The sequence below is a fragment of the Chiloscyllium plagiosum genome, unplaced genomic scaffold (assembly GCF_037043375.1).
Source record: "Chiloscyllium plagiosum isolate Xiang-an unplaced genomic scaffold, Cpla_swu_hap1 HiC_scaffold_2, whole genome shotgun sequence".
NCBI lineage: Eukaryota > Metazoa > Chordata > Chondrichthyes > Orectolobiformes > Hemiscylliidae > Chiloscyllium > Chiloscyllium plagiosum.
Genome location: NW_028270140.1, coordinates 34,230,845 through 34,256,911, shown reverse-complemented (window position 1 = coordinate 34,256,911; position 26,067 = coordinate 34,230,845). Strand labels below are relative to the sequence as shown.

General features: G+C 40.1%; 1 protein-coding gene across 1 annotated transcript in view; it reads left to right on the top strand.

The window, feature by feature from the left end:
• Positions 1-26,067, top strand: part of rigi (RNA sensor RIG-I) — a 96,757-nt gene that overhangs the window by 53,155 nt on the left and 17,535 nt on the right. The window contains exons 5-14 of the mRNA XM_043716266.2: positions 159-309; positions 2,849-2,965; positions 8,718-8,831; positions 11,620-11,773; positions 13,724-13,982; positions 14,990-15,152; positions 17,581-17,682; positions 18,185-18,342; positions 22,301-22,436; positions 23,061-23,209. Coding sequence (XP_043572201.1) covers positions 159-309; positions 2,849-2,965; positions 8,718-8,831; positions 11,620-11,773; positions 13,724-13,982; positions 14,990-15,152; positions 17,581-17,682; positions 18,185-18,342; positions 22,301-22,436; positions 23,061-23,209 — 1,503 coding nt within the window. The remainder of the gene's footprint in view (positions 1-158; positions 310-2,848; positions 2,966-8,717; positions 8,832-11,619; positions 11,774-13,723; positions 13,983-14,989; positions 15,153-17,580; positions 17,683-18,184; positions 18,343-22,300; positions 22,437-23,060; positions 23,210-26,067) is intronic.

Sequence of the window (26,067 nt, the reverse complement as noted above, 5' to 3'; positions counted from 1 at the left end):
GCTACAGAAGTAGAGAATGACATTTCTTTAAAAAAAACAGAAGAGCTCTCACCTGTTCCAATTACTGTAACCTCCCTCAACTCCAAGGTTCTTCTAACACCCACTCTCAGTGACCAAGCTAAAATCAAAAGTACTGAAATTCTCAACCTTTTGCACAGATTTCCGAGCGCAAAGGTTCCTCAGCCGGAGCAGAGAAACTACTTGATTGTTTACAAAGGTCTGACAAACAAAGCTTTTTAAAGGAATTTCACCTGGCGTTGGAGAGGTGCAACTGTAATGCAGTGACCTTGCTCTTGTCTCCAGATTCAGGTAAAAGTAATGATACATTATAAATCCTTGTCATATGTAATCAGTAGCTGATAAGTAAGCCATGAATAATTTTGGAATGTAACATTTTTATTTTTTAAATTCCCTTAACTGTATTAGCCTGTAAAGTGATTGAACTAATATTTGATAGGGCAGATCATGAGAAACTATTTAATCTGTTGAGGGAGCATTGCTAGTGGTATGGAGAAATCCAGCACAAATTGCATGGATCATGACTTTAGAATTAAAGCCAGTCCATTCAGGGTTGCTTCCAGGCAGCACATTTTCCGACTGCCAAAAAGAGGCTGCAAATCAGGTCAAAATATCAAAAATAAGATTCAAAGACTTTTTGTTTGGTAAGGATATTCAAGGGGGTTGGCTACCTCAGTTGGCTTGATGGCTACAGTGTGCTGCTAACAGCATGGCTTCAATCCCTGCAGAGGCTGAGCGCGTCTTTCCTCAACTTGCACCACAGTGTACAAGTCATGATTAAGCTATCATTACACAATGAGGTTGCTACCTGGGGACACAGAAGGGTATTTAAGGTTACAGAAACAAGTCAGGAAGAAGTAATTCAGACATAGATTGACTAAGTGTTTTAATTAAGTTTAAGGGCCTGAATGGCCTACTCCTTTCCAATGTTCCTCATGAACCTGCAATCTAAATAGTGTTTTACTTAAATTCTAGGTTCATATACAAGTCACTTGGCAATCTTACTCCCACATTGTTTGAAATGGATTACCACACTGAAAGTAACCAGGGGTGACATTTGCAGTGGGAACAGGTCTCGATGTTAATGTAATATCAGTGAAAGAAAAGCTACTGGAAAGTTTTGGAAATCACAGCGCAGCAAGCCACTAACCAGTTTGAGCAGCTTTGTAGGAGGAAAAAATCCATTTGCTTCAGGGCATGTATTAGGTTAAATACTACATTTCCCCAAGGTAACTAGGCTATCTCAATACTATTTTTAAAACAAAATGTAGTATTAAAAAGCAGGTGGCAGTAATGAAGACCATGTAACTGCTAGATACTTGTTAAATTTCATCTGGTTTTCTAAAGTTCTTGAGTGAATGATATCTGACATCCTTATCTGGTGTCATTTACATGTCACTGTAGACCCACAGCAATGTGTTTGATGCTTAACTGCACTAGCAATGGTCTAGCAATGTACACTGTAATATTCAAGATGCACTGGCTCAGTAGTTAGCACTGCTGCCTCACAGCACAAGGGGCCTAGGTTTGATTCCAACCTCTGGCTACTGTCTGTGTAGAGTTTGCACGTTTTGCCTGTGTCTGCGTGGGTTTCCTCTGGGTACTCCAGCTTCCTCCCACAGTCCAAAGATGTGCAGGTTAGGTGAATTGGCCATGCTAAATTGCCCATAATGTTCAGGGATGTATAAGTTAGGTGCATTAGTCATGGGAAAATGTAAAAAAAAGGATAAGGGAATGGGTCTGAGTGGGATACTCTTTGGAGGATTGGTGTGGACTTGTTGGGCCAAATGGCCTGTTTCCACACTGTGTAGGGATTCTATGATTCACCATCACCTTTCAGGACAATTAGAGATGGGCAAAAAATGCTGACCCTGCCAGTGATACCCACATTTCATGCATTAAAAATGCACTCCATCAGTTTTTTATTTTTTTTGTATAGGTAGGAATACCCCAAGGCACCGCACAAAGAGAAGACAATCACTGGGGCAAAAGAAAATCTATTAAGTTGTTTTGGCATCAAGTTGATTTTGAAGAGGTGAAAATAAAAAGCTGTGTGAAGGGTTACTGAAATTCTCAGAATGATCTTGGAGTGATGGAGGTTTTGGTAGAAGAGGCTCATTGACACCATGTAATTAAGTCAGATCTGTTGTTGAATGGTAAACAGGTTTTGCTGCAGATGCATTCAATTCTGTAACCTCTTGCACTTGGCTTTACTAGTGGAAGTGACCAGGATTTCAGATGATAGTGGTGTTTTGGGGCAATAAGAAAGATGAGGGAACTGTTCAGCAAATTGAGATATTTTGATCAATGTAGGGCCAAAGGTTAGTTGTTGGGAGACTTAAAGTGCTCAGGAGATAGTTTTAGGGGAGTGTTTCATCCAAGCCCAGATGCCAAGGAGGGGGGAGGGAGAGAATGGGTGGCAAGGGTTAACAAGGAATTGAATCCTTGCTGGTTATGTGGGTGTCCACAGAAGATGATTGAGAGGGTGGATATGAATGTTGATTGGGAGAGTATATAAAGAGGAAGGCATTTAAAACAGACAGGAGGGAACTGAGTCCAGAACTCGGGACGTTTAATGCAGAATGATAGTTGGGGGATGCATCTTGTGCTGGTGGATAATATGGTTTATTAAAGGACAAAAAATTGCGATGTTAAAGGAGAAGAAAGTACCAGAAATGTCCTAGAAATGACCTCCAGAAATATATTGCTACTGAAGGCCACACCAGCAGCACCATGCCTAATTTGGAGTGTATATCCAGGTTACATAGTTTTGCTAAGTCTTGAACTTGAGCTGTAACATAGTTGTTTGCCCCTCATCTCTTTTCCATAGTTGAGATGAAAACAATTGAAGAAAACAGTAGCAACTCTATGAGCAATGATGTGGAAATGCATTATTCAGAAGAGGCAGAAAGCATGAACACTTCTAGTGCACCAGACAGCAATACAGGTAAGCACGAACAATACTTCTGTCACTTTGGCTATACATGCTAAATGATTTATTTCCTATCAAGAGCTTTCCCCTCAACTCCTCCACTTCCACTCCCCCAAAGCACAGCAGTCACCTCCATGTGGTTCCAGATGGCCATGAATAGGAGAAGTGGAATGGGCTTTCCACACAAACTCAATCCATTCCAGTACCAGGAGAAAACCAACCAAAGATGTGATGAAAAGGTGTGCGTGTAGTCTGGACGATTGGACCCTTCTTTCATGTATTAATGTAAAATGAACTGTTAATGTGATAGTAAACGAACAGATGCAAGTTAAGAACTTGTTTTATATAACAACATGTTATGATTTGAAATGTGCTAACCAAAAGAAATGTAAATTAAATTATCCCTTTTACAAAGAAATCGGATAGATACTTGGATAATTGTTGCCAGGCTACATGGAAAGAGTAGGAGTAAGTGGGGATAATGAGGTAACTCTTTCAAAGGGCTAAGACTGGAATAATGGGCTGATTATTACTTTCTCTGCCTTACTATTGAGTTCTCCAGGCATTTTCCATTCTCCATAAACTGAATTCTAGAGGCCATTTTGTAATGTAAATAAACTTCATGTTGTAGCATAAACACATATCAGTAATTCCTTTTGGTTTTGCTATTTGCAATTTTTCAGTGATTGATTTGTCGACTATTTTGTAATTAATGCTATCTAGCTGTGTAACATGTGGTTAACCTCATGGTGTCATCTGGTGAAAGTAGTTAAGCACATAATTAAGACCAGAAAAGTCAATGTATTCCCTTGAGCTTGTACCACCATTCTATCAGAGCGTACTGATCTGTGACTTGACTTCATCCATCTGCCTTTGCCCCACAACCATTAAAATGTGTGGCTAACAAAAATCAAACTGATTTTAAATGACGTACTGATCTAACATGAATTGTCATTTAAAAAGAGTTCCAAGCACCTACCTTTTTGTGTGAAGAAATGGTTCCTAATTTCACTCCTCTGAAAGGTCTGGTTCTAGTTTTTACTCTGGGTTGCATAGATCCAGATCCCTTGCATTAATGAAATTAATTTATCCCTGTATACCTTATTTTAAAACACATTTTAATTCTTTCATAGTTTGTGAGCATCTCTGGCTTAGCCAATAATTTTGCCCAACATTAAGTGCCATTGTGAAGATGGTCGTGAGCCTTATTCTTGAACCACTGCAGACCATTTGGTGCAGATACATCTAGTACGCTGTTTGGAAGGGATAGTTGCCTCTTAAGCTTTTATTCCATCAATTTAGAAAGTTGTTTGGTATAATTTTATCCTCTCATTTAACCATAGGAGTCCAGGTATCATTTTGATAAACTTCCATACACTGCCCTCCATCCAAGGCTTCCTACAACATGATACCAGAACCGGTTACAGTACTGCAAGTATGGACTAACTAGAGCTTTACATAGTTGAAAGATAACTTCTAGCCTGTTGTATTTGTGTAGATATTGTCATGCACTTTTTTGATCTTATGTACACAAATGACAGGACAGGAACCATCCATTTAGATTGTCTCCTCCAATTATAATTGTCTTGTACACTTTAATGTAATCATTCTTCATCACACTGGAGTCATGAGCACAGAACCAAGGGAGTTATGATGAATCTTTTTATAAAACACTGGTTTGGCCTCAAGAATATTATGTCCAATTCTGCGCAATATAACATAGGACTTTGGAAGGGCATTGTATAGGGAAAGTAAAGATTTACAAGCATGGTGCAAGGGTTGTGTAATTTCAGTCACATGAATAGATTGAAGAAATTTGGTTTAATTCCTTTACACAGAATTGAGGAGGGATTTGATAGAGGTCTTTATTATCTTAACATGTCTGAACAGAGCAGATAGGGAGAAACATGTACCCATTGGGAATCAGAAGACATCAGTTTAAGGTGAATGGTAGAAGAACCAAAGGTGACATGAGAAAACACAGCATGTAGTCAGAATCTGGAATGCATCAGCTAAGAGTGTGGAGGTGTCTGTTGTCACAAAATCAAAGCTAGGAATTAAATATTAAGGGATGTGTAACTTTTTGAAAGGATAGGTACAAAGGACAGTTGGTATAGCTATGTTAGTCTAAAGTGAAATAAGTACAAGAACCAGAAATGATTTGTTTCTGAAGATGTAGAATCAATGTGGATGGAGGTAAGAAATAATAACAGGAAGGAGACACTGATTGTAGTAGTCTATCAATTCCCTAGCAGTAGCTATACTGTTGGACAGAGGATAAATCAGGCGATAAGGAGGGCATATAAAATAAGCAGTGCATTAATCATGGGTGATTTTAATCTTCTTGCAGATTAGAAACTGAAGTTCGTACAGGTAGCCATGAGGAAAAATTTATAGTATGTTCAAGACAGCTTCCTAGAACATAATGTTGATCCATCCAGATATTAGACTATAACAAAAGATGCTGGAGAAACTCAGCAGGTCTGACACCATCTGTAAAGAGAAAAACAATTAATGTTTTGAATCAGGTGACCCTTCATCAAAATTGGCATCAGTTTTGGATTTTTTTTAATTTCGAATCTGGTAATGAGGCAGGTTAATAAACAATCTCAGAGTAAAAGATCTCAAGGAAACAGTGGCCATACTATGTTAGATTTAGCATTCTGTTTGGATGTGAGAAACCTGGGTTGGAAACAGGTGTGCTCAAACTTTAATATCAGTAATTACAAGTAATGACAACAGAGTTGAGTGAAGTGGACTGAAAGTTCTTTTTTATCAGAAAAGATGGCTGAAGAACAACAACTTTTAAGAAATTAGTTCAGGACTCAGGGCAAAGATACATCTTAGTGAGGCAGAAGGATTTTAGAAAGGCGATAAGCCAACCATGGTATACTAAAGAAGTTAGGACTGTATCAGATTGTAAGAAAAATAAGTGACACAGATTAGTGGTAAGACAGTGTTTTAAAACCAACAAAAAAATGACTGATTTAAATTAATAGAGGAACTTTGAGGGTAAACTTGCAAGTAATATAAAAATAGACAATAAAAGCTTCTCTCAGTAAAGAGAGAGGCAAAGGTGAACACAGACTCCTCAGAGAATGAGGCCAAAAAAAAACTGGAGAACCAGAAACTGACACAGAAGTTAAATAAATAATCTACATCAGTCTTCACTGTGAACATGACTAATAGCATTCCAAAAATACTAAATTTTCAAAAGGACAAAAAGGAGAGAGGAACTATCTACAAAAATTATCACTAGAGGAAAGGTACTAGGAAAGTTAATGGTTCTAAAAGCCAATAAGTCCCCTGAGCCTGAGGGGTTGCATCTTGGGATACTAAAGATACTATAGATATAGTGGATGCATTGGGAGTAATCTTCCAAGACTTCTTAGATTGTGGTAAAGGCTCAAAGAATTGGAAAACTGCAATGTGACATCTTTATTTAAAATGTGAAGGAGCCAAAGCGATAACCAGAGGCTGGTGACATATTGGGAAAATGTTAAATTACACTATAATGGCTGTAGTAGCAAAGTGTTTAGAAATACATAATCTAAACAAGCAAAGTTAATATAGGCTTTGGGAAGGGAAAGTCATGCCTGATAAATTAGTATTTTTTCAGAAGTAACAAGCTGGGATAAATAAAGGGGAACCAGTAGGGGGAGTTGATGGCCCAGACCATTAAACCAGAGAGAAGCAAATTACTGTGGAAGCTGGACTCTGTACTGAAAACAAATGCTGGAGTTCACAGCGGGTCAAGCAGCATCTATGGAGCTCTGAAGAGTCATCTCAACTCAAAACGTTAACTTGCTCTCCCTCCATTGTTGCTATCTGCCCCATGTGATCTCCAGCATTTGTTGTTTTCAGTATTAATCCAGAGATCCAGGTAAAGTTCTTGGGGACCTGGGTTCAAATCCTGTCATGGCAGAGGGTGGAATTTGAATTCATTGAAAAGCCAAAAATAAGAGTCTAATGATGACCATAAAATCAATGCGGATTGTCATGAAAGGCCCATCTGCTTCACCAATGTCCTTTAGGGAAGGAAATTTGCCATCCTTGTGTGGTCTGGACTATATGTGACTTTAGACCCACAGCAATGTGGTTGACTCCTAACTGCTCTCTAGGCAATTAGGGATGGGCAATAAATGCTGGCCAGCCAGTGAAAACCTCATCCCGTGAGTGATTTTTAAAAAAAAAGATGTAATCTATTTGGATTTCCAAAAGGTATTCAGTAAGGTATTAAACAAAGGCTACTTAATAAAATGAGAGCCCTGAGTATTTGGAGGAGGATATTAACATGAACTGAGAATTGCATAATTAATAGAAGGCAGAGAATTGGGAAGAAGCGGTGTTTTACAACCTGTAACGAATTGAGTCCGACATAGATCAATGCTGGACCAACAATTTACTATATTAATGACTTAGATGAAAAAGTGAATGTATTGTCATCAAATTTATGTATGACAAAAATAGATGGGAAGGTGAGCACTGAGAATGACAGTCTGTAGAGGGATATAGGCAAGTTAAGTGAATCGGCAAAAGCCTGTCAGATGGAATACAATGGGCAAATGTAAGGGTATGCACATTGGCAGGAGAATAGAAGAGCTGAACATTATTTAAATGGAAAAAGACTGAAGGACAGTGTGATTTGGGAGCACTCATCTATTAAATTACAAAATGCTAGCATACACATTCAATTAATAGAGAAGACAAATGGAATTTTGGCATATATTTCAAAGGTAATTGGAGTATGCTGAAACAATACAAGGCACGAGTTAGACCAGACCTACAATGCTGTGAACAGTTTTGAGCCTGTCATCTAAGAAAAGATGTACTCGCATTGGAGGCAGTCCAGAAAAAACTCATTAGGTTGATTCCAGGCTTTGAGGAATTTTCCTATGAGGAGAAGGTGAGTAGACTGGGTCCGTACTCATTGGAGTTTAGAAGAATGAGAAGCAAACTTATTGAAACATAAAGGATTCTTAGGTTGTGTAACAGGATAGATGTGGAGATATTGTTTTTCCCCATGTGGGAAAGCTTTTATCATCATCTCAGAATAATGGGTCACTGATTTGAGACAGAAATGATGAGGAATTTCTTCTAGGGGTAATGAATCTGTGGAATTGTTTACCACAGATGGGTTGTTAAATATAATCAAGGATGAGAAAGACATTTTTTATCAAAACTTTATGGGGGGGCAAAGGCAGGAAAGTGGAAGTGTGGGTTGACAGATTGTTCATGCCATTAAACGGAAGAGTGCACTTAACAGTCCAAATTTCTTAATTCTGCTCTTAGGTCTTATGGTAATGACAGATTCAATCCTTTCAGAAGAGAATTGTATCGTGATCTTAAGTCAAAATTTACAGGGCTGTGGGGAAACAGTAAGGAGAGTGGGTTCAGAGTTTCTCTTGCAAAGAGCTAGCACACACTTGAAATGCTAAATAATCTTCATCTGTCCTGTAACTATTCAATGATTCTATTGACTCTCCTGAAAGAGCCATACCAACTAGGAGAAAATCATTTGGGAAATCCCTGCCCAGGTGGTAACTTTTTTGGGGCACGATACTTGTCCAAGATGCTGTTCTATTCCTGATTAACGTTAGCAGATACCTGTCCATAACTGGATTCTGGAGCATGTGTAAATGACTGCCTTCATTGGAGGCATCAGACAATATGCTCAAGCTGAACTAACATAGTTTAGTAAATGTCTGATTTGTATCTCCACAAGCATTGATGCTGACGGTTAACTACTTTTATATTTTTCTTACAGAAAAGTTCCAACAAAACTTAACTGCTGTGGAGAATTTGCAATTGAGAGACTATCAGATTGAGCTGGCAGAACATGTAATTGTTGGCGACAACACCATCATTTGTGCTCCTACAGGTACAGTTAAGAAACAAGTGATTGATATCTCTTTGCTAGACCTCTTTTGCATCTCCAAATTTCTTTGCTCAGAATAGTGTGCTTTCCATGAAAATGAGAACTACAGATGCTGGAGATCAGAGTGGAGCTAGATGAAGCACAGCTGGTCAAGCAGCATCAGAGGAAGAGGGAAATCGACGTTTCAGGTCGGAACCTTTCATCAGGACAGTTCCAATCTGAAGCATCGACTCCTCTCCTCCTTTGCTGCTTGACCTATTGTGCTTTTTTCAGCTCCACTTTTTATCCACCCTTTAACTATCCATGACCTAAGCATTGGAATTCTTTCCCACTGCCTTTTCTTTCCTTTTTTAACAGGCTCCTTAAAACTTAGCTCTTTCATTCTGAAAAGGAACTTACAAGGGACATCAGAATCAATAAGAAGAAACTTTTCTACTTACATTAGGGGAAAGCAGATGGTCAGGAGGAGTATTGGCCCACTAAAGACTGGAAGTGGTGATATTGTCAGCGTCTATGTGGAACTGGCAGACATGTTGAATAATTACTTTGCCTCACTGTGTTCTGTAGAAAAGGAAAATAGCTTGCTGAAGTCCCAAGGAAATTAATAGTGGATTGTGGATGGGGATTGAATAAAATTAATGTAAGTAAAACATCAGTAATTGGGAAATTAAGGGAATTAAAGAGCGACAAATACCCAGCAAGTAACGGTTGCCATCTGAGCTTTTTAAAGGAAGTAGGGGAGTGCATTGTAGATGTCCTAATTATAATCTTTCAGAGTTCATTAGGTACAGGAGTCATCCCTCTGCATTACAAAACTGCATGTTGCTCCACTTTTTAAGGAGAGCAAAAGATGAAAACCAGAGAATTATAGACCTAATCCTAACCTTAAGATCTGTGGGGAAATTGTTGGAGTCTATAATCAAGGATGAGGTAACTGAACACCTCAAATTTACAATTAATCAGGGAGATCCAGCATGGATTTATGACAGATAGGTCATGTCTTACACACCTCATTGAACTTTTTGAAGAGGTCACTAAGGTAGTGGACAGGGGAATATCTGCATTTTCTTTCATTCATTCATGGGACATGGACATTGCTAACTGGCCAGCATTTATTATCTGTCCCTAGTTGCCCTTCATAAGGTAATGGTGAGTTGACTTCTTAAACTTCTGCAGTCTGGGTGCTGTAAGTTGACCTATATCACCCTTAGGGAGCGAATTCAAGGATCTTGACCCAGCTACAGTGAAGGGACAGTGCTATATTTCCAGTCAGGATGGTGAGTGGCTTGGAGAGAAACTTGCACATGATGTGTTCTCATGTATCTGCTGCACTTGCCCTTTAGGTAGAAGTGGTTGTGGAATTGTCTAAGGATCTTTGGTGAATTTCTGCAGTGTACCTTGCAGAAAGTACATACTGCTGCTACTGAGAGTCATTGGTGGAGGGAGTGGATGCTTGTGAATGTGGTGCCAATCAAGTGGGCTGCTTTGTCCGGGATGGTGTCAAGCTTCTTGAGTGTTGTTGGAGCTGTGCCCATCTAGCCAAGTGGGGAGTATTCCATCACATTCCAGACTTGTGCCTTGGTAGACGGTGGACAGTTTTTGGAGAGTCAGGAGGTGAGTCACTTGCTGCAGTATTACTAGGCTCTGACCTGCTGTAGCACCACTGTGTTTATGTGATAAGTCCAGTGCTTTTCTGGTCAATAGTAATCCCCAGGTGTTGAAGTAGGGGATTCAGTGCTGGTCACATCATTGAATGTCAAGAGGCGGTGGTGAGATAATTTCTGACTGGAGATGGTCATTGCCTGGCATTTGTGTGCTGTGAATGTTACTTGCTACTTGTCAGCCATAGCCTGGATATTATCCAGATCGAGTTGCATTTGAACATGGACTGCCTTCAGTATCAAAGAAATCATGAATGGTGCTGAACATTGTGCAGTCATTGGTGAATATCCCCATTTCTGACCTTATGATGGAGGGAAATTCATTGATGAAGTAGGTGAAGATGGTTGGGCCTAGGACACTACCCTGAAGAACTCCTGCAGAGATGTCCTGGAGCTGATATGACAGATCTCCAGTCGCCACAACTATTTTCATTAAACATGTTGTTTATATAATCTCCAGAACACATTTAATAAAGCCTCACAAAGAGACTGTTAACTAAGGTAGACACCCACAGAACTGAGCAAAATTGAGGACTGCAGATGCTGGAATCCAGAGTTTAGATCAGAGTGGTGCTGGAAAAGCACAGCAGGTCAGGCAGCATCCGAGGAGCAGGAAAATCGATGTTTCGGGCAAAAGCCCTTCATCAGGAATAGATATGGGGGCAAGTTCTTGACATGGCTGGGAAGTTGGTTGGATAACACAATAGAAAGTAGGGATAATGGGTAGATACTTAATTTGGCAGGATGTGATCAGTGGTGTCACCAAGGATCTGTGTAAGGGCCTGAATTATTGAAGTTGTTCATTAACTACTCGGATAATGGCAGAGAAAAAAGATGTACTTTCTCAAAGTATCTAAGTATCCAGTTCAGATTTGATCTCAAACTCTCTGAAACATTAGAACCAGCTTCTAATTTCTAGTGAAATAATTTAATCACAGAATCAGGCAATATTTGTGAACTTTCTTCTTAACTTTCCTCTTAACATTGTGAAGATGAACCTGCCTCATTTGCCTCTGGATATTAGAGAATAACTATACTATTATCCAAATGTTCATATCTGTATTGAATGGCAGTACACTTTGCCATGGTATCAAAAGTGCCATTATCATCAAATGCATTTCTGTTCAAAGGATGTGGAAAAACCATAGTTGCCCTCTATATCAGTGAGGATCACCTCAACAAAGCACCCAAAGGTGTGAAAAGGAAAGTTGTCTTCATGGCTACCACAGTTCCTGTCTATGAACAACAATACAACTTGTTCAAGAAACACTTCGAGCAAACCAGGTACACCCAGAAATGACAACTTCTCAGCACTTTGTAGAAGCAATATAAGTTTCAGGATTTTGCTATCATTTCAGAAACTCCTTTTGGCAGTGTGCTAAACTTCAGTTATGTTAGCACAGAATAGCTTAAAATGCGCAGTACAGACACAAGCCATTCAACCTAAGTGATCTGTGATATAAAAGCAAAATACTGCAGGCGTTGTAAATTTGAAATAAAATCAGAAAATGCTAGAGTTACGTAGTAGGGCAGGGAGCACATATGAAGAGAAAATGTTGTTTCAGATTGATGACCAATCATGTAGTCCATGCGAAGTTCCTCCCATTCCATTTCTGCGCATCTTCCTATTCTATTTTCTCATCTTTTGAAAGTATTTGTCAACCATTTTCCGAGTTACCAATTCATTCACCCTTCACTGAATCAAGCAATTTCCCTGTGTTTTTTTATTGTTAATTATTTTGTTTTTCTGGCCCTTCATTTTGGTTTCTCCCACAGGCGGAAGCATTGACTCTATACTTACTCTGTCCATCTACTGGAACATAGGACCAGGAGGGAATCGTTTAGTCCATCATGCTTCTGGAACCGTTCAATGAGATCATTGCTATTCTGCAACTGAACTCCAAATACCAATTTTTCTTCATATCTCTTAAAACATATCAATAATAAAAATCATTCAATCTCAGTTTTGGAATGTGCAGAATAAGTCCAAAATTGCATCACTTTGTGTAGAAATGTTTCCGATTTTCATTTCTTAAAGGTCCAGCTCTAATTTTTATACTGTTCCTCTTCATCCTCAAACTCCAACCATTAGAAATGGTTTCTGTCAACTAAATCTGTCCCTCTTAACAGCTTAAATTTTAATCATTACCTCTTAATCTTTTAAATTCAAGGAATGCAACCTTTATTGTGATGGACTCCAAATGCTATATTATCATTCCTGTAAATCTATACTGAGCTCCCTCTGAGGCCTATGGAACCTTCCTATGTTGTAGTGCCCAAAATGGCTCACAATAACTCCATGTCATCTAACCACGTTTTTTTTCAGCTTTGAAGTTTTTATTACCTATGAGAGGTAATTCAGAAATTTTTAGTGATCTTAAGGTCAGAAGTCCAAAGAAAGAGATCAGGCTCCCATCAATCTTTCAGCTTTCACCTGGGGAATTAGGAATTAAAATTTAGATTGCAGCGTCATAAATATGGATCTGTTCAGCAGATAGGCACTCGATTCCTGATGATTCTGAATCAAAAGGTTTGGAGTTCAAGTCTTACTCTAGAAACTTGAGCACACAATCTAGTCTGACCCTCCCAGTGCAGAAGCGAGAGGGTGCTGCACTGTTCAAGGTGGCATGTTTCAAATGGTGCTTTTAGATCGAGGTGTTATCTGTCCCCTTGGATGAATATAAGAGATCCCACAGACAGCACTGTTGTTCTCTTGTGTTCCAGCTGACCTTTATTCCACAAGCAACATCATTAAAAATATGATCTGTGTCAGTTTGCTTCATGCAATTTGATAGCCACATTTCCTACAGCAGTGACCACAGTTCAAAAAGTACTTAATTTTCTGTGATGTCCTCTAGAAAATCCTGAGGTTTTGAAAAAAGCTAAATAAATTCACCTTATTTTAATTGATTGATTGATTGATGCCATAATATAAAAGGAGAAAGTGAAAACTGCAGATGATGGAGATCAGTATCAAAAAGTGTGGCGCAGGAAAAGCACAGCAGGTCGGGCAGCATCCGAGGAGCAGGAGAGTTGACATTTCAGACAACATTCCTGATGAAGGGCTTATGCCCAAAATGTTGACTGTCCTGCTCCTCAAATGTTGCCTGACCTGCTGTGCTTTACCAGCGAAACACGTTTTGTCCATAATTTAAATGTTCACATTAATGGCTGTGCAGTGATCACAGGTTATTTCTTGGGTGAGACTAATTTCCATTTGCCTTCATCTTCCAGCTACAAGGTGTGTGGACTGTGTGCTGATAAAGTGGACAGTTCTCCAGTGCAAATGTTGGTTGAGAGAAATGATATAATTGTCCTGACACCACAAATTCTGCTGAATTGTCTCAAAGATGAACGAATTCCATCCTTGTCTCTCTTCACACTGTTGATTTTTGATGAATGTCACAACACAACGAAAAACCATCCATACAATGTTTTAATGAAGACGTACATGGATCTCAAGTTGGGCCCAAAGACGAGCAGTTTACCTCAGGTTAAACCTCTGGCTTTCCTGTTCCTTTGCCTGATTTATGTAATGGGGTCCTCAGCTTTATAAGTGAGGGTGTAGAATACAGAAGTGAGGAAAGAATAGAAGAAAGCAAAGAACTGCGGAGATGATCTGAATAAAAAAAACAGAATTGCTGGAGAAACTCAGTAGATCTGGTAGCATCTGGAGGGAAAACGGAGTTAACATTACATGTCCAGTGACCCTTCCTCAGAACTGAAATATTAACTCCGTTTTCCCTCCAGATGCCACCAGATCTGCTGACTTTCTCCAGCAATTCTTTTTTTTATTCAGATCACCTCCAGAGTTAGCATTGCATGTCGAGTGACCCTGAAATATTAACTCTGTTTTTCTCCACAGATGCTGCCAGATCTGCTGAGCTCCTCCAGCATTTCTGTTTTTGTTAGAGAAGTTAAGAAGTTATGTTAAACTATCAATAAAATTCTGTTTAGGTCTTGCCTGGAATATTGTGTCCAGTTCTTTAAATTCAGACCATCCCTTTAGTTCTCCTCTCTTGCCTCCCTTTCCCATGCTGTGTAGTTATTTATAAGCAGGTAACTCTGATTTAATGGTTAATCTATTCATAATCTAACCTTATCCCTCATGATGGAGTTCCATTTCTCCTTTTGTCCACTTGCCTCAGTTCTTGTCAATGCTGAGTATCAGATTAAGTTGAGATTGAGTTGCTTTCTTTATCTTTAAGAAACTAGAGACCAGCGACAACTTTACTGCTGGGTGTTGGAAACAATGTGCTGTCTCAGAGGCAACTTTCAGAAAATGATATCAGAGCCAAGAACACCAGTTTGCAAACAACTTCTCCTCCATAAATGGAATCCCTGATGTACTCAACCACCACCTTTCAGTGGCTCATCTAGGGGGAAAATAAAACAAATTCAATATGTCTTACAAAAGTTTTAATGAGGAAGGAAAAAAATGCTGGACTTGCTTGTGATCACACCTTTATGTAACATGAAATTTTTTTTGCTTCTTAATAGATTGTTGGATTGACAGCATCACTTGGAGTTGGTGATGCTAGCTCACTCAATGATGCAGTGAATTATATTCTCCAAATTTGTGCCAATCTTGATGCTGAATCCTTATCAACTGTGCAGAAGAATGTGGTAGAATTGAACAAATATGTCTTTGTTCCAAAAAAATGTAAGACTTCTAACTGCGTTGGTATCCCAGCAGGTTAAAGTGTAGCATTGAAATTTTAATTTTGCTTCATGCCAAATGATTTTCCCAAAACTGCTGGAAATGAATTTATTTTTCCTGTATGTCCAATAGGTCTTTAAAATTATGAAAAGTGCATCTTTAAAGATCACTAAAGATTATGCTAGATAGGGTAAATGTAAAGGAGGCATTTCCACCTCTGGGGGAGTTCAGGAATCAGAGGTGTAATTGTGAATAATGTTGCCTGTAATTTCATTCAAGACTGTCTTCTGATATCTTCGAGGAGAAAGTGAGGACTGCAGATGCTGGAGATCAGAGCTGAAAATGTGTTGCTGGAAAAGCGCAGCAGGTCAGGCAGCAACCAGGGAACAGGAGAATCGACGTTTCGGGCATAAGCCCTTCTTCAGGAATGAGGAAAGTTTGTCCAGCAGGCTAAGATAAAAGGTAGGGAGGAGGGACTTGGGGGAGGGGCGTTGGAAATGCAATAGGTGGAAGGAGGTCAAGGTGAGAATGATAGGCCGGAGTGGGGGTGGGGGCGGGGGTGGAGAGGTCAGGAAGAAGATTGCAGGTTAGGAAGGCGGTGCTGAGTTCGAGGGATTTGACTGAGACAAGGTGGGGGGAGGGGAAATGAGGAAACTGGAGAAATCTGAGTTCATCCCTTGTGGTTGGAGGGTTCCTAGGCGGAAGATGAGGCGCTCTTCATCCAACCGTCATGTTGCCATGGTCTGGCGATGGAGGAGTCCAAGGACCTGCATGTCCTTGATGGAGTGGGAGAGGAAGTTGAAGTGTTGAGCCACGTGGTGGTTGGGTTGGCCCCAAGGGATCCTTCCATATCCGCCGCAAATTCACCTGCACCTCCACACACATCATTTACTGCATCCGCTGCACCCGATGTGGCCTCCTCTATATTGGAGAGACAGGCCACCTACTTGCGGAACGTTTCAGAGAACACCTCTGGGACACCCGGACCAACCAACCCAACCATTACGTGGCTCAACACTTCAACTCCCCCTCCCACTCCACCAAGGACACACAGGTCCTTGGACTCCTCCATCGCCAGACCATAGCAACATGACGGTTGGAGGAAGAGCGCCTCATCTTCTGCCTAGGAACCCTCCAACCACAAGGGATGAACTCAGATTTCTCCAGTTTCTTCATTTCCCCTCCCCCCACTTGTCTCAGTCAAATCCCTCGAACTCAGCACCGCCTTCCTAACCTGCAATCTTCTTCCTGATCTCTCCGCCTCCACCCCCACTCCGGCCTATCACCCTCACCTTGACGACCTTCCACCTATCGCATTTCCAACGCCCCTCCCCCAAGTCCCTCCTCCCTACCTTTTATCTTAACCTGCTGGACACACTTTCCTCATTCCTGAAGAAGGGCTCATGCCCGAAACGCCGATTCTCCTGCTCCTTGGATGCTGCCTGACCTGCGCTTTTCCAGCAACACATTTTCAGCTCTGTCTTCTGATATCCCCAAAATGCCCTCGTGCAGATGTGCAAACCGTGCCTGCACAGTACTCCTGCCAGTGCGGCAAGTGCCATCATTCTTGGTATCACATTCTTGATGGCTGTGCAATAACTGGCCACTAATAGGTCCAGTAAAGAATTCAGAACAAACATCTTTACCCAGAGAATGCAGAAAATGTGAAATTTGCTATCCCGTGGAGTGATTGAATTAAACTATATTGAAACATTTAAGGGGAAGTTCGATAAATGCATAAGGGAGAAAACAGATGGAAAGACTTGTAAAATAGCAAGTGGTCCATATGCAGCACATAACCAGCATTAACCACTTGGGCCAAAAGGCCTGTTTTTGTGCTGTGAAATTGTACAGCATTGTTTAATTTTAGAATCTGTTATTAAAGTTATTAGAAAAAAAGCTGCTTGGACAATAAAAGCAAGAAATTGATTCAAACAAATGTCTTATTTGATGTATGCAAAACAAAGTAGAATATGATGAATATCTGGCCTCAATTTTGGTAGAATTAAGGATGTTCCAATTCAAACAAAATCATTATCACATTGAGGTTTATATAATATTTACACAAGGTTACAGCATTGGTGAAATCTGCTCAGACAAAATTCCTGGCCTTTGATTCGAGTTTTTTTCACAAAGCTGGACAACTCAAGCTGACAAATGAGGTGGGCCATTGCTGTTTACAGATACTGCTACTAATGAAAGTATGCAAATATATATACTAGTTGCAAAAAGTAGAAAGAAACTTATTGGCATAGTGAATGGGAAATGGGGATTAATTCTATGTTTCTGTGAAGAAATCAAGCAAATCTGGACAAGGGAAAAAGTGTCATTAGCTGAGGTTTACATTGCTTTGCTTTTAACTGTTAAGGTCACTGTACCCTGAAATGTACTGGCAAACTTCGATTCTTATGTTTTTGTTGTTCTTTGACAGATACTCGTCAAACTACCAGGCGTCCAAAGGATCCATTTGCAGACATTATCTCTCAGATGATGGCTCAAATTGAGGCAATGGCCAAGAGCAATTACAACATTGGTAAATTGCAATTTAATGAGATGTTTTTACATTGGCAGAGAGTATTTGATCTGGCCTGTTAGTGCCAATAGGCAGTGATTGGTTTTGAAAATTTTGATTTATTTTTTCCTACCTATTGTTCCAAATATATTTGGATACTGATACATATGGAGGAAATCTGTTACTACATTATGAATTATGCCATTTGCATGCCTGTGTGGAAACAGGCCCTTTGGCCCAAAAAGTCCACACCAACCCTCCAAAGAGCAACCCACCCAGACCCATTCCCCTACATTTACCCCTTCACCTAACAATACGGGCAATTTAGCATGGCCAATTCACCTAACCTGCACATCTTTGGACTGTGGGAGGAAACCGGAGCACCCGGGCGAAACCCACGCAGACACGGGGAGAATGTGCAAACTCCACACAAACAGTTGCCTGAGTTGGGAATTGAACCCGGGTCTCTGGTGTTGTGAGGCAGCAGTGCTCACCACTGTGCCACCGTATTTTGTCATTACAGATAACCTTTCACACATCCAGAATCGAAGCCGTGGGACACAGAAGTATGAGCAGTGGATCGTTGAAGTGCAGAAAAAGTGCAAAGTCCTCCAAATGGACGACATAGAAGAAGAAAGACGGATCTGTCGGGCACTTTTTACTTACACCGAACACTTACGGGTGAGGGAATTTGTCTGTGCCAGCAATAGGGCTTCAGCCGTGTCTGTGAGAAATCAGTTTCCAGCTAATTTGGTTTCAAACTCAACTATTTTCTGATTTTGAACTGAAGGGCAAAGCTTATTTTTTATATAGTCCAGTGTTTCATTCTAGATATAAAAGTTAACACCTAATGGCACTGAAATATTTGGATACATAGTTTACTGCTGCTCATTTCATCAAGTTTGATAACCCACTATAGCCAGTTTGTCTTCTGCCTTCAACTTTTCAAGATGTAGGCTTTGGGTCATATATTTAAAATAAAAGCAAAACAAAATGCAGATGCTAGAAATCTGAAATAGAAATTGCTGAAAAAACGCAACAAGTCCAACAGCAGCTGTGGAGCAAGAATCAGTTATTGGGTGAAAAATCCCAGCCTTTGATCAGCATGGGCAACGGTAGAATTTGGGAAAATGCAGCAAGAATAAATAAATGAGATTCTTGACGCTGAGAAAAGAAATGAGCTTTTCCCCTTGTGATTCTCACCCTAGCCATTGAAACCTCAAAAGCAAATGGTAGGGACCTAATATGCATGCTTTAGCTAACCTTACCTCTTTTCTAAGCAATTTACAATTCTCCCAGGTACCAGTGACCAACACGAGTTGGAAGTCAGAACAATCACCTGATGGCAGTAGCTCACCAGTTTCTTCTCCAGGCCTGTATCTTGGTCAACATTCCCCAACATCTCTGGGTATGCTCTGTGGGCAGTGACTGAATGTATCCCCTGTCCATGAAAGTCGACTGCTGCAAAACATAAGTCTCATTTTCATAGCATAACTTGGGTTAACTCGGAAAACATTTTAGTACTTAACAATTGCACTTTGGAGCTCACTAACACTTTGCATTGCAATGCTGCTGCCACGTGGCTTTGCACAGGGACACACACCCACATTGTTCATCAGCACAGTGTGCAATTGTGCTTCTTGCTTCCTTGAAGCTCACTCAATTTTACTTACTTGAATGATTAAATCATCTTCTTCTTACCCCTTAGCACATTACCACTTCATTCAGATTTCTACGTTAGCAGCATCTCTGTTTTGCCTTGCCTTTCAGCACAGATGCAGTGCCAGGCAGCTTGGCATCACGGTCATTGCACAATCTCAGTTCAAGGGATTGGCCACAGTCAGATGAATGCTTAGTGCGATCAGAATTTGGCCATGGTTAATCCTACAGGTCAAGTCAGACCAATCCAGGATTACTGATAAGTCAGTCAGGGAGCTATGCAGACATCAGTCAGAGGTTGAGACTGTGTGACTGGAGGAGCAGAGTAGGAGAAGCCAACTGAAAAGGAAATAGAAAAGATGAACTTTTGAACCTAAAATAGTAAAACTGTTGTAATAAGATCATGCTATATAATGGATGGTGCTAGAACGTAGCAAAACTTTACATTTAATACACAAAACAACACTTTTCACTGTACTTAGGTACATGTTAAATATTAAATAAATCTAAATAAATGGGTTATTTACTAAGTAGCAAAAACAGGAAGTCACGTTATTATCTGAACAGCTATAAACTGAGAGAAGAGAATGTGCAGTGAGATCTGGGTGTCTTTGTACACCAGTTACTGAAAGCAAGCATGCAGTTGCCACAAACGGTAAAGAAGGCAAATGGTATGTTGGCCTTCAAAGCAGGTGGATTTGAGTGCAGGAGCTGGGGTGCCTTGCTGCAGTTACACAGGACCTCCGTGAGACAACATTTGGAATGTTGTGCACTGTTTTTCTCTCTTTATCTGAGAAAAGCTGTTCTTGCTATAGAAGGAAGTACAGAAAAGGTTTACCAGACTGATTTACCACACTATGGCAAGATTGACATATGAGGAGAGTTGTATTGGTTAGAATTAAATTCACTGGGATCAGAAGAATGTGAGGGAGTCCCTGTAAAATTATAACAGGACTGCTCAGTATAGTTGCAGGAAAGGTGTTCTCGATGGCAAGGGAATCCAGAATCAGCGTCATAGTCTAAGCATACAATGTAAATTATTTACATAAATTTAAAAGGGACATGAGGGGCAACTTTTTCACATACAGGGTGGTGCATGTATGGAGTGAACTGCCAGAGGAAGTGATAGAGGCGGTTACAATTACAGCATTTAAAAGACTTTTGGACAGGTACATGATAGAAAAGGTTTAGAGGGCTATGGGCCACACTCAAGCAAATGGGACTAATTCGATTTAGGAAACCTGGTCAGCATGAACGAGTTGAACTAAAGAGTCTGTTTCCTGTATGACTCTGAGAAGTTTCCTCATCCAGAGAGTGCATCTGTGGAATTCATCACCATGGAAACCAGTTGAGGCTAAAACATTGTACAATTAAGAACTAGTTGGAAAAAGTACTTGGGGCTATAAAGATCAAAGAGAATGGGGCTAAAGCAGTAACCAGCTATTGAGATGAATGATCAGACATGATCATAATCAGTGGTGGAGGAGGCTCAAAGGGCTGAGTGATCATCTGCTACTTCTATTTTCTACATTTCTATATGGGTTTCATATAACTGTGGCATAATGTGCTCTTTACAATGGGAGAAAATAAAGTGGGGATGTCATGGATGCTGAGGAGCTGGGACAGCAGCAACAGTCTTCTGAGGAAGAAGATGATGATGCTGAACAGGAGGAACGTCACTTTTACCATGCTGGAGAATGGAATTTTGGGTGCAACAAGTCAGCCAAACAGTTAGTACCTGCTCCCAAGTGATGGTAACGTAGGCTTTGCACTGATGCAAAGGCAGGCAGTCCCTCTTTTTGCACAAAACAAATGCATTCTTTTATTTGCCTTTCCTGTTGTACGATAAAAGTCACTACTATCAAGTCTTCGAATGTTTTGCAACTTCTGCTGCTCCTATATTCAAGAATGACAACATTGTTCTGTTCTCAACATTGAGAAAAATCAGCACATGTTCACATAGAGTTCAAACACTGTACGGTGTTAAGTAAAGGCAGTTTCTGACGCTCTCTTCCTGATTATGTATTGAAGACCTATACAATGAGTTCTGCCATGACCAGTTTGAGAACCTTCCAGATATGAATGCTTCTTGCCCACCCATCATCATTCAGCCTTCAGTGTCTTTGTTTCATATGCTCCACTAAATGAGTATGCAATTCTTTAGCAGACTTTGCGATAAATGCAATCAGTTCTTAAATCTTCAATTCCAACAAGAAAAATGTGCTGTGAATCAGAGTTTATATGATAACGGGGTAGTAGACATCATCTGTCTCTAAATGAGTGTATGCTCCCTCATAAGATACACAGGTAGAATGAACCCTTGCCTCCAGAGAGGGGTGCAATCATGAATGAGCACTAACCCACATATAGAGGCCATAAGTATGGAACATGAGTGGATTCAAAGACCTATAAGCAAGGTGTTCCTGTTAACTACCCCTCACCAGTGTAATAAGTCTTGGAGTAATTAAAGTCAAAAAGTGGGGCGCTGGAAAAGTGCAACAGGTCAGGCAGCATCCAAGGAGCAGGAGCATTGACGTTTTGGACATAAGCCCTTCATCAGGAGCATTCCTGATGAAGGGCTTATGTCCGAAATGTCAATGCTTCTGCTTCTCGGATGCTACCTGACCTGTTGTGCTTTTCCAACGCCACATGTTTCGATTCTGATCTCCAGCATCTGCAGTCCTCACTTTCTCCTTGGAGTAATTAAAGATGATTGATTATGCATTAATCAATTATTAATGACATGAGTGCTGTTGTAAAACACCTTGGAGTGTTTTATTACATTATAGCTGTTGTATAAATTGAATTTGTCATTACTTATATATTAGAATTATTCATTATGATATGGATTCAAAAGATGCAATCCGTTTCTATTTATTTCCTGAGAGCCATACATAAATTCCATGTTTACTTTGTAGTTTCATTTCATAGTTAATTCTTCTCCTTTATTAATTCAGTTTTAACCTCTCTCTGCCTGTAGAAATACAATGATGCTTTGATTATCAATGATGATGCCCGAACCAAAGATGCTATTGACTATCTGGAGGAATTTTTTAATAATGTGAAGGAGGGTGGATATGATGAGACAGAACAAAAGCTTACTGCGTTATTTGAAGGTAAAAAAAGAATTTGCATTATCAATCAAGCTTTAGATCTTTCATTTTCACATAGCTTCAGAAGAACTGTTTTTGTTTGGACCCTGCATGTTTTAACTGAGCAAGGTGGGTTATCTGATTTTTATTGGCATTAATCCTAAAATCAGCCTTGGCTTTAACATTCTTACCCGTATTTCCTAATTCCTCCGAGGCCTCATCACTTCTATTCTCTGTAACCTCTCCTATCTCTAAAATCATCCAAGATCTATGTATTCCTGCTGCTGTGGCCCTTGCAGTCCCCAACTTGCATCACTCCACCATGGGGAGCAATACATTCAGCAGCTTTTGCCCTAAGCTCTGTCCAAATCTCTCCTGTCTTTCTCTCCTCCTTTTACAATGCCTCTTAAAATCTACCTCTTGAACAAACATTTGGACATTTAGCCTAATATCTCTTTAGTTGGCTCACTATCAGATAGTGTTTGATAACAGTCCTGTGAAGAGCTTGGGACATGTTGCAATGTTAAAGGTGCTATGTAAGTGTAAGTTGTGGTTGAAATTTTATTTATGCTTTAATTGTGCACTGTTCCTGTTCGTTGTTGATTTTTGCCACATTTATTGAATCCTATGTTTTACTTTGTCCTTTAGATAAGAAACAGCAATTGTCGGAAATTGATGCTGATCCAAGCAATGAAAATCCCAAGCTGACTGAAGTGAAGAGTATTCTGAAAGAGGAATATGAAAACAATCTCCAAACCAAAACTATCCTGTTTGTCAGAACCAGAGCACTTGCAGATGTAAGCTGCCTTTTGAGTCACATTCCTAAGAAATGCATTTATTAATGGAATGGAGTGAGAATGAATGTGGGAGCTAATGGAGCAGGGTAGGCAGGACTTACAGCAAACAGTTTATTCAAACAGGAGTCTCATGCACTATAGCAAGCAAAGCCTATGACTGAAACTGAAGAAGTCTGAATAGAAGTAGGAGACATGATTTAGGTAACTTTGCTGGTACACATTGCCACTGTGGTTGAGACTTGTGCTGTCATTATATGCAGTCTTTACCAATTAATAGATTCAAAAGACAAAACTAGTTTCACCAAAATAGGTTCCACAGTTGTGATTTTCATGAAAGCCTTGAAAGTGAGCTGTTTTACCTGGTTTCCTTTTCAAAATTTGCTATTTAATTGTCAAACAAAGAATTGTTTTGACAGTTGCCTGTTCACGTTGCTTCTCATGATCACTTACCACAAGTCTGATCCTACAGATCTTCCATTTCACAGATGTTTTTCTCCCTTGTCATTCTGGACAATACAGAATAAAATCATCAAATAGTACAGCACTGACAGTGGCCATTTGCCTCATCAGGTTTGTGCAGTCTCTTGTAGAGTCATGGAGTTGTACAGCAGGGAAACAGACCCTTTGGTCCGACTTGTCCATGCAAACCAGATACCCTAAATTAATCTAGTCCCATTTGCCAGCACTCGGGACATATCCCTCTAAACCCTTCCTATCCATGTACCCATCCAGATGTATTTTAAATGTTATAACTGTCCCAGCCATCACCACTTCCTCCGGCAGTTCTTTGAAAAATCAACTCTGTTAAACCCAACCCCTGGCCCTTTTACCTGTCTATCTGCAATTTTTCTGTTTCAAATGTTTATCCAATTTCTTTTTTGAAAGTTACTATTGAGAAGCTATTTCTACCATGTAAACAAACAGTGTATCCCAAATCCTAACCACTCATTGCATTAAAATGAAACTTTGGTCATTTTAACTATCCATAAATCTGTGAACTCTGGTTATCAAACTTGCAGCCATCGAAAGCAATGACTATATGTTTCCTTTATATGAATACATCATGTTTTTAAAAACTCCAGAAAATTTCTTCTTTGCCTTCTCTGCTCTGAAAAGCAGTTCATACCTCACTCAAATTATCAACTATGTTCTTGAAATGAGATAACGAGAGTCCACAGACAGTACATTCCTGTTCAGGTAGGTGTAGGGAATGCTGGATGACGAGAGATATTGAGGTTTTCTTTAAGGAAAAGAAGGAAGCATATGTCAGGAATAGACAGGAGAGATCACGTGAATCCTTAAAAGAGTATAAAGGCAATAGGAGTATACTTAAGAGTGAAATCAGGAGGGCAAAAAGGGGACATGAGATAGCTTTGGCAAATAGAGTTAAGGAGAATCCAAAGGGTTTTTACAAGTACATTTAAGGACAAAAGGTAACTAGGAAGAGAATAAGGTCCCTCAAAGATCAGCAAGGCAGCCTATGTGTGGAGCCGCAGGAGATGTGGGAGATAATAAACGAGTATTTTGCACCCGTGTTTATTGTAGAGAAGGAAATGGAAGATATAGAGTGTGGGGAAATAGATAGTGACATCTTGAAGAAGGTCCATATTACAGAGGAGGTGGTGCGAGATGTCTTGAAATGTATAAAAGTGGATAAATGCCTAGGACCTGATCAGATGTGACCCGAGAACTCTGTGGGAAGCTAGGGAACTGATTGCTGGGCCCCTTGTTGAGACATTTGTATCATCAATAGTCACAAATGAGGTGCCAGAAGCCTGGAGGTTGCCTAACATGGTGCCACTATTTAAGAAAGGTAGTAAGGAAAAGCCAGGGAACTATAGACTGGTGAGCCTGACGTCGGTGGTGGGCAAGTTTTAGATTAGATTAGATTACTAACAGTGTGGAAACAGGCCCTTTGGCCCAATAAGTCCACAAGTTGTTGGAGGGAATCCTGAGGGATAGGATTTACATGTATTTGGAAAGGCATGGACTGATTAGGGATAGTCAACATGGCTTTGTGTGTGGGAAATCATGTCTCACAAACTTGATTGAGTTCTTTGAACAAGTAAAGAGGATTGATGGGGGAGAGCAGTAAACATGATCTATATGGACTTCAGTAAGGCATTCAACAAGGTTCCTCATAGTAGACTGGTTAGCAAGGTTCAATCTCATGGAATACAGGGAGAACTAACGATTTGGATACAGAACTGGCTCAAAGGTAGAAGTCAGAGGATTGGCGCGGAGGGTTGTTTTTCAGACTGGAGGCCTGTGACCAGTGGAGTGCCACAAGGATCGGTGCTGGGTCCTCTACTTTTTGTCATTTATATAAATGATTTGTATGTGAGCATTAGAGGTATAGTTAGTAAGTTTGCAGATGACACCAAAATTGGAGGTGTAGTGGACAGTGAAGAAGGTTACCTCAGTACTAAAGTATCTTGATCAAATGGGCCAATGGGCTGAGGAATGGCAGATGGAGTTTAATTTAGATAAATGTGAGGTGCTGTATTTTGGAAAAGCAAATCTTAGCAGGACTTATCCACTTTTGGAATATTGTGTGCAATTCTGGTCTCCTCCTTCCTATCAAAAGGATCTTGTGAAACTTGAAAGGGTTCAGAAAAGATTTACAAGGTTGTTGCCAGGATTGGAGGATTTGAACTATAGGAAGAGGCGGAATAGGCTGGGGCTGTTTTCCCTGGAGCATCAGAGGCTGAGGGGTGACCTTATAGAGGTTTATAAAATCATGAAGGGCATGGATAGGATAAATGGAGAAAGTCTTTTCCCTGGGGTGGGGGAGTCCAGAACTAGAGGGCATAGGTTTAGGCTGAGAGGGGAAAGATATAAAGGGGCCTAAGGGGCAA